The sequence below is a fragment of the Chionomys nivalis genome, chromosome 21 (genome assembly GCF_950005125.1).
Source record: "Chionomys nivalis chromosome 21, mChiNiv1.1, whole genome shotgun sequence".
Taxonomy (NCBI): Eukaryota; Metazoa; Chordata; class Mammalia; order Rodentia; family Cricetidae; genus Chionomys; species Chionomys nivalis.
Genome location: NC_080106.1, coordinates 33051022 through 33060094, shown reverse-complemented (window position 1 = coordinate 33060094; position 9073 = coordinate 33051022). Strand labels below are relative to the sequence as shown.

General features: G+C 44.7%; 1 protein-coding gene across 2 annotated transcripts in view; it reads right to left on the bottom strand.

Annotated features, from left to right (window-relative positions):
* Nucleotides 1–6748: 6748 nt before the first annotated feature.
* Nucleotides 6749–9073, bottom strand: part of LOC130863311 (carboxylesterase 1D) — a 28833-nt gene continuing 26508 nt past the window's right edge. For both annotated transcript variants that reach the window (XM_057753227.1, XM_057753228.1), the window contains exon 14: nt 6749–7107. In XM_057753227.1, coding sequence (XP_057609210.1) covers nt 6924–7107 — 184 coding nt within the window. In that variant the 3' untranslated portion in view covers nt 6749–6923. The remainder of the gene's footprint in view (nt 7108–9073) is intronic.

The window sequence follows — 9073 nt, the reverse complement described above, 5'->3', positions numbered from 1 at the left end:
TAACTAGCCGGATGGTTGGAACTTGGAGCAGCTGAGAGTTCATAAGCTGGGATGAAAGCTGGAAGCAAAGAAATGATCAGAGTCTATACGTTGTCAAAGCCTCCCCGAGTGACACATTTCCCCTAACAAGGCTGCGTCCCCTAAAAACCTTCAAACTGCACCACCAACCGGAGATCAAGTGTTCAAATGCCGGAATCTATGGGAACATTTTTCATGCAAGCCACTACAATGTTCTTACAGTCAATAAACTCCATTGACCACAGTATTTTACACTAATCACCCATCTATGCATTTATTTATGATTTTTTCTTTCTGTAAGATTTTACCTATTTTTATTTTATATGAAACATGTATGTTTGCCTGCATGCATGTCTATGTACCACATGCCTGTAATGGTCACGGAGGCCAGAAGAGGGCATCAGGACACCTGGGAATGGAGTTAAGGCTTGTGAATCAACATGTGGAACCTGGGAATTGAACAGGGGTCTTCTAGAAAAGTAGCCATTCCTCTTAAATACTGAACCAATTCTGTAGCCCTCATCTGTGAATTCTTTAGAATTTCCAAAATGCTTGGCATTTACAGCCACAGGAATTCTCCCAAGAGGAGAGAGAGAGAGAGAGAGAGAGAGAGAGAGAGAGAGAGAGAGAGAGAGAGAGAGAGAGAGAGAGAGAGAGAGAGAGAGAGAGAGAGAGAGAGAGAGAGAGAGAGAGAGAGATCGAATATGTACAGTTTGATTTCTGATTGAGTAACGGCCTTGTTTCTGTTCTCATCCACAGTGGCCCAGGAGCCTTGGAGAGAAGCTTTTGTTTCTGCTACAGTGCTGCCCTCTGCTGGACATTTGGAAATTTTGTGGTGAAGAGTGGTGTGCTTAGAAAGCTTTGTAGGACTCTGTTTAAGGAATCAGATCAAGCACATTTTGGGGAACTGGAAAGAGCAGTCATGGGTGGAGAGCAGTGCTATCTGGAGTGGGGACAGAAGTAGTAGATAAAATAAGACTTAAAAAGGAAAAAGAAGTAAATTGCTTGTGGATGAAGAGGTTGGTTCAGTGGTTAAGAGCCGGACCTCTACTGCTATTACATAGGGTCTAAGTTCTACGCCCGGCATCCATGATGGGCAACTCACAACTACATGTTACTCTAGCTCCAGGGAATCTGACACCCTCTTTCTGTCTCCAAGGGCACTCACATACTCTCTCTCTCTCTCTCTCTCTCTCTCTCTCTCTCTCTCTCTCTTTCTCTCTCTCTCTCTCTCACACACACACACACACTGAGTATCGGTTGTGTCTGGTACCCTCCTTTTACTTTTAACTTATTTAGACCTCAGTGTATTTGTATTTACATTGCTTTAGAAGCATCACTGATGCGCACACAGTGCACACACATCCGTGCTCCACAGGTAGTGAAAGCAGTTTTCTTACATGTGTTCTTGAGCTTTGTTTGTGAGGGGCAGGGCAGGCCTTGTAAGCGGGTCCAACATGTCTTAGGAAGGGACACTGGCCAGAGTGCTCTTGTGGTTAAGGAGGGAGAGTTTGCATGTTTTGTTGGTACCAAAATAAGAACCCGTCTTGGTCACTGACTTTTCTAGAGAAGTGGGAAAGGGATGAAAGAGTAGGGAGATCAAAGCCATAAGCAGTCAAGTATCAAAAGTGGAGTCAGACTCATTAGATGTTACATCACTGGGTGACAAGGGGGCAATAGAACACTATTTGGAACAGCCTTGACATTTCCCAATTCTTAGATAACAAAACACTTAATTTCTCCAGTTGTATAATTTTGCTGTTGTTTATAATTTTGAAAATCCATCATTACACTAATCTGACTTAGTTGCTTTCTCATCTTTCCAAAAACTTCGTCATATGCTAGAAATAGCACATGACCTCTCTCCAGCATGGCCTCCCTTAGATCTAGGGATATCTCTCTTTGGATGGACTGTCTAGCTGATTTATCACCACTGACTTCATGATCAAGAGCATCATAATTCACGATGGCAGAAGCCCATTTATTAGTATGTTTTCTCTATATGGTTCCTCTCAGCCTGCTGTGGTAGAGGCCACTGGATATATCACTACGCTTGAAAGCACATTAAACACACACACAAGCACATAAAAAATATATTACAGAAATGGCACTGAATAGAGCCCCAAACGGATGCATATGAGTATGGAAGGTGAGACAAGAAGATAAAGTTATACTTCAAGTAGGAATGCTGGGGCCACATGACTCAGACTTTTTCAGACTTCCCTTGCTCTGTGCAGATGCTCTTGTGAACATGGAAGTCCCACAAATGTTATTACATGTGCACATTAGCAAATAAGTTAACTCACAAATGCAGCATCTATAACTGCATATATTTATAAATATTTGAAATGAGATATTTAAAACAGTATTTTAAATAACATTATATGCATGCATATATCTGTCATATGTGTGTGGATGTCCATGGAGGCCTGAAGAGGCGATGGGATTTCTTGGAGATGAAGTTACAGATGGTTATGAGCTGCCCAATGTGAGTGCTAAGAACTGAACTCAGGTTCTCTGAGAGAGAAGCAAGCATTCTTAACTGCTGAGCCATCTGAAATAAGCTATTCAAAAAAATGAAGTTGAGCTCATTGAATAGAGGTTGACTGTGACCAAGGGCTGCACAAACCAAGGACAGAGAGGAACAGGACTGCACAGGCTATAAACGAGAGGGTGAAGTGTGACCATACATCTCAAATTAAAAATTTCCAAAGGTCTCAAGGACTTCCTCCACCACACCACTCCACAATGACATTGCAATGACTGTAGAGAGGCTGGCACTAAGGGCTGCATACTTGTGAACAGAGACACATCAGACCAGGTCAGTCTGTGAACCAGAGGCTGAAATGTGACACATCAAGCCTGCAGCACAGATTCTCTTAGTGCCTGACTGTCTCAGGCCAGAGAGAGCCACCAGCAAAGACCCCTTCTTTCCTCCACTAGCGCTGAAGGAATAGCTGACTGCCGAGAGGCAAGCAAGGCCTGACTGGAAACACAGCGGGCAGGGAGACTTGGTATCAGCAGAGGCAGTGGACAAGGGAATGGAAATGGGTGGGCATGATGGACATGGACACATGAGCCTGAAACTGATCCCTGGGCTCTGGGGAGGATCCCTTCACTGCCCAGGCACGAGAGACATAAACTTGGGAGGTAAAGTACAGAACTCAGCACAGCTGTGGCAGAACTCAATACAAAAGGCACCTTGTCTAAACTCCATTAGGAATCTGTGAACTCCTAAATCAGGTTTGGCAGGTTTGAGCTGGAGCTGCACACGGCTGTGCTCCACCAGCACAGCTTCCTATATGACAATCACAGGGAGAGAGGGAATTCAAAATCTATCCTACCAAGGAAGTTCTCTATTGTACTTTTAACTCACAGCCTTTTATTTTTATTTTTCGTATCTTTATTCCTTCCTTCCTTCCTTCCTTTCTTCCTTTCCTCCTCCTCCTCCTCTCTTCTTCTTCTTCTTCTTCTTCTTCTTCTTCTTCTTCTTCTTCTTCTTCTTCTTCTTCTTCTTCTTCTTCTTCTTCTTCTTCCTCCTCCTCCTCCTCCTCCTCCTCCTCCTCCTCCTCCTTCTTTCTACTATGTGTTCCTGGCCAGCCTAACACTCTCTATGTAGACAAGGCTAGCCTTAAACTCTGCCTGCCTCAACCTCCTGAGTCCTGGGATTAGGTGCCCTTATATTGACACAACTCTAGAGTCAGGGCCCCTCCCACATGGAACTACCAAGATGGAGAACATAATGCACTAACCAAGGCATGAGCCCTACTCTAAGTATCTTTCCTGGTATTGTCACATGGCCACAGATGGGCCAGCATGGCCAATAGCTTTGGCAGTATTGGTCCCGTGTTTGGTGGCAGGTTTATAAAGTCCGACCAGGTGGTGTTTCTTCTTTTACAACCCTTCTAGAACCATTCTACTACTGGGTCATAGACATTCAGTCAAGAGTCAGTTGGAATGTCCATGATTTACCCTATTATACCCTCAGCACGGTTAAAGATAAACTACTATCAGTTAATCTGTTTCTCAGCAGCGGCAAAGGCTCTCTGATGACTTGGTCCACTACTGTGTCCTGTCCACATGATGGGTTACAGAACTTTATGATTTTCCTCGGCAGCAAGAGGCCTTCATGTGGTATCTAAGAATTCCCCAATATGTATGGAGTGCTGTTCCTTCACGGAAATGGGACAATGGTGCATTTTCTGTCTGAATGCCAAGGACACATTTTATCTCAGCCTGTTACATGTCCCCAGACTTACATGAACACCTATTAGCTATCTGTGGAAAAGTCTGTGCTGGTTGCAAGCTCCTCCTTTGGGTCTGTGGTTTCCAACAATCTTGCGTTCTTATTTAGAGCACACACTGGCCTTAGCACTTAGAAAACTCTTTAGTCATTTTCTTTGTATTTATAAAAATAGCTCCCTGGAGAGAAGAGACTAGACATGTTCACATCTGCTGTGAAAAATTGTTCCCTGAGCACAAGAGCCCTAACTCTCTTGATCGGCGTGCCTAAGAATGTCTGGAAAACACTCTTTTAAAAATTTTTTTAATGCTTTATAAATAATACCATTAAAAATTTCCACTTTCTCCCTCCTCCCATTTTCCTCCAACTCCCTCAATCTTCCTCCCTCCCTCTTCCTCCAGTCCTAAGAGAGGGCAGGGTCTCCTGCCCTGCAAGAAGTCCAAGGCCCTCCCCCACTCCATCCAGGCTTAGGAAGGTATGCATCCAAATAGACTAGGATCCCAAAAAGCCAGTACATGCAGTAGAGACAAATCCCAGTGCCATTATCATTGGCTTCTCAGTCTGCCCCAATTGTCAGCCACATTCAGAGGGTCCAGTTTGATCCCATGCTCGTTCAGTCCCAGTCCAGCTGGCTTTGGTGAGCTCCCATTAGCTCAAGCACACTGTCTAAGTGGGTGGACCAACCCCTCACGGTCCTGACTTCCTTGTTCATCTTCTCCCTCCTTCTGCTCTTCAACTGGACCTTGGGAGCTCATTACAGTGCTCCAATGTGGGTCTCTGTCTCTATCTCCATCTGTCGCTGGACGAAGGTTCTATGGTGATATTCAAGACAGTCAGTAGTCTGACTCCGGGACAAGGCCAGTTCAGGCACCCTCTTCTCCACTGCCCAGGGTCCTAACTGGAGACATCCCTGTGGACACCTGGGAACCCCTCTAGAGCCAAGCCTCTTGCCAACCCAAAAATGGCTCCCTTAATTAATATATCTTCTTTCCTGCTCCCATATCCATCCTTCCTCCATCTCAACCATCCCACTCCCCCAAGCTCTCCCCAATCCTCTTTTTCTCCCTTCTCTCTTCCCCTCTCCTCTTCCTCCACACCATCCCCATCCTCCTGGAAATTGGAAGCAGACAAAATCGCCTGCAAAATATTCTTATGATACCCTTAAAGAGAACATTTTCTTATAGAAGGAGGGGCTGGGGTAGGTCATTAGACCCTCACCCATGATTCCAGCCACTCTCTCTGTCCTCATACAGTCTCTCTGTAATTCTGCCCAGGTTGCGCCAGGTCCTTAGATGTGTTAGATTATACACAGGGTGGACAGTTAAGCAGAGGAGGGGTTACATCTATGCAGCAATAGAAAAGTCTTCATCCATGATTGGTAGGGCATTTTGGTGGCACAGCTGCTTTCTAAGTAATCTTGCTAGTAACCCCTCACCTGTGTTCCTGTCAATGAGTCAGAGACACTCACTGGTCAGTCAAGGTGGGCTCGAGAGAATCAATTCTTGTTTCTTTCATTTTTGTTCTTTCTGGGCATGTAGATGCTTGTTCATGTGTCCCATAGAAAATTGAACACAACATTCCATGTGTCCTTCATGATCGTCTTCTTCAGTTTTCAGGCTAAGATTTCTCCAGTCGTCTCCTGTAGAGACATCTCTTTTGATGTTTCCTTCTCTCTTCATCTTTCCTTCTCTGAGGCACATGGATTAATCATGATCAAAAGATAATGTATTAGTTAGTATCTATTAGTGTGGTAAAGGCCATGACCAGAAATAATTTGAAGAGGAAAAGGTTTGGCTTACATATCCTGAGTTGGGCGAAGTGAAGGCAAGAACTCATGGTAAGACCCCTGAAGCAGGAACTGAAGCAAAAGCCATAGACAAGTGTCGCTTTCTGTCTTGTTCCCCATGGGGTGCCCAGCTTTCTTTCTTTCTTTCTTTCTTTCTTTCTTTCTTTCTTTCTTTCTTTCTTTCTTTCTTTCTTTCTTCCTTCCTTCCTTCCTTCCTTCCTTCTTTCTTTCTTTCTTTCTTTCTTTTTTTTGGGGGGTTTTTGAGACAGAGTTTCTCTGTAGCTTTGGAGCCTGTCCTGAAACTAGCTCTTGTAGACCAGGCTGGCCTTGAACTCACAAAGATCCGCCTGACTCTACCTCCTGAGTGCTGGGACTAAAGGCGTGCGCCACCACCGCCCGGCTCCAGCTTGCTTTCTTATACAACCCAGGACCATCAATCAGCCCAGGGGTAGCACCACCCATAGTGGGCTGGTCCCTCCTACATCCATCATTAATCCAAAAAAAGTCCTATAAACTTGCCTATAGGCACCCTGGTTGAAGCATTTTCTCAGTCTTCCCAGATAACTCTAGTTTGTGTCAAACACACACACACACACACACACACTGAGGCACATACACACACACCCCCAAAACAAACAAGCACAAACATCAATAACAACAAGAACCCAACCAGGATGAACACTGATCCAATTTTGATTTCCAAAACAATGTTTTATTTTTACAAGTTAAAGCAGTAAGGATTCTCTTTAATGCATTTGTACAAAATAACGTATAGTTGTATAGCCTCAAAGATAAGAGGCCTTGTTCCTCTGCAGAATCATCTGTGGCATACACGTTTCTTGGCTCCAGGCTCTCAAACATGGCTGGAACTCCTGATCAGAGCTCAGCATGCTCTCTGTGTGTTGCCCTCTCTGCTGCCTCCTTCGCCCTGAGTTCAGTCCAAAAAACCACTTCCTTCTCTTTCAGTCTGTGGGCTGCCTGGATGGAGGTGCCAAGCTTCATGTACCCTTCCTTCTGGTCATATTCTGGCCAATGGGGCAGCCCTCCCCCATTAGGGTTCCTGTGAATAGAATTTGAAAAAGAAAAAACTCAACAAAACAACTGAGCTGTCCCCACGATGCCCCAAGATTTGTGAGGATGCCTTGGCCTATCTCTGCCGAGGAGCCTCCTTCCACACCTGTGCTCTTCTTCACACCTGGCACAGGTGTGCATGTTTAGAAATTTCCTCCTATTATTTAGATCTTAACTCTCCTCTGAGACCTCAAGTATTGAAGGCTGATGCTCAGCTAGTGGTTCTGTTAGGCTAATGGAGGAATTAACAGGTGGTCCCTACTTGGAAGAGGCAGGTCCCCGACAGCCTGCTTTGCACCACTTGGGCCTCCACCCCTCCATCTCACTGCTTCCTGACTGCCAAGAAATAGGGATCTGGTTCCCACCTAATGCCCCTTCTCTACCACATTCCTCTCAGTCACAGGCTCAAAGGGAAAATATCAAAGAGCCCCAGTAAAATCTTCATTCGCTAAGTTGATGAACCTCAGGTATTTTGCTTCAGGAACTTATTATATAATAATTGTTACCTATAAGTATTACTAAGAAGTGGAGCTTTCTGTGCTTAACCCAATGATGTGGATCTGAAGTTTTTTACTGGTTTGTGGAGGAGTTTGGAAATGTTTGCAGTGGGCTGTAGGGAATGCGGACTGCAGTGAGTGAGGCATATGGGGGGGGGGGGTTCCAGCAGGCTCCACTAGGAACAAGAGAAGCGAAGCTCATGATGATTCAGAAGAGAAGGAAGCCTCTAAGGGGGTCTGGAATAGAGTCCATTTGTTCTCCAGTCGGGCAACGAATTTGCCTATATTTGTCTGGTCTGATATTTTATGGGGTCTCGAGTTTAAAGATGATAAAGTATTTATTGGTCAAGGAGATTTATGGGTAGCATAGCATCCAGGTAGTTTTAGAGAGTTTTTGTTTTGTTTCATTTTAAATCATATTTACAATGAGATTCAGAAGCAAAAAGTACAGCATAAGGATTAGAAATACTCAATCTTGCCAAAAAACAAAAATAAAAGCACAAAAAACAACCCCTTCAGCACCACCACAAAGGCTGAGTTAGCTTGAGTACAAGGTGAGTGTGAATGGTAGAAAGTAATTCATTAGGAGAAGCCATTGTTCACACCCCAGATCAAAATGAAAGTTGCCTAGAGGCTCACATCTCAGGGGTTCGTAAGAGCACGAAGTTCAGACTTGAAATAACTGAAAAGCCTCTGGTTTCACCCTAGTCCTTACTCTTCAGCCATCTTTGCCCGTGCCTTTCTCTTTGTCATTCATTCTTGAGCTGTTTCTTGGCTTCCAGAGCACAACCATGATAGGCATAAGGGTGTGAAAGCATAAACTTGTTCCAAGGATGTTGCTTTGGGAAAGTATTGCTAGATATCCCTGCTCACAGGGTGCTTTGAAGAATAAATTCTCTGGTATTTGTGTTCTTATTCAGACACTCAGAGGCTATTGCAGCTGATGGCTCATAGAGTCGGGTGACATCTGAAGCCATAGTAAATCTTGGTGCTATCTGCAAGGGTGTGGTTTTGCAGGTGTGCAGAATGCAAGGGCAATGGGATCATCAAGGCTTCTACATAGATTGTGAATGAAAGAGCTGGAGATTAGCATGTGTGTGTGGAAGGTTTTAACCCCTTCTGAGGACGATAAAATCATGAGGCTTCAAGCTGTGAGAGTGATGCTGATGTTGCCATGGAGAGTATTAGTTAGAAGTGCCAGAACCTGGACCTCTTCCCTAGGATCTGTTTAGGACGTGAGCACAACCCCCACATGGGAGGCCCTTGGGGCTGATGGCAGCAAGGCCTTGGGGAAAGGATTTCCTAGGCTTTTCAGAACCCAAACCAACCAACATATTTCTGGATGCTTGACATGGAGCCTCAGGGATTAAGCCTATTGGGCTTAATCAACCAATGAAAGTGTCCCTGGGACATCTGTGAACTCTAAAAGGTAGGAGTAGATGGAGAAAGTTGATCCTA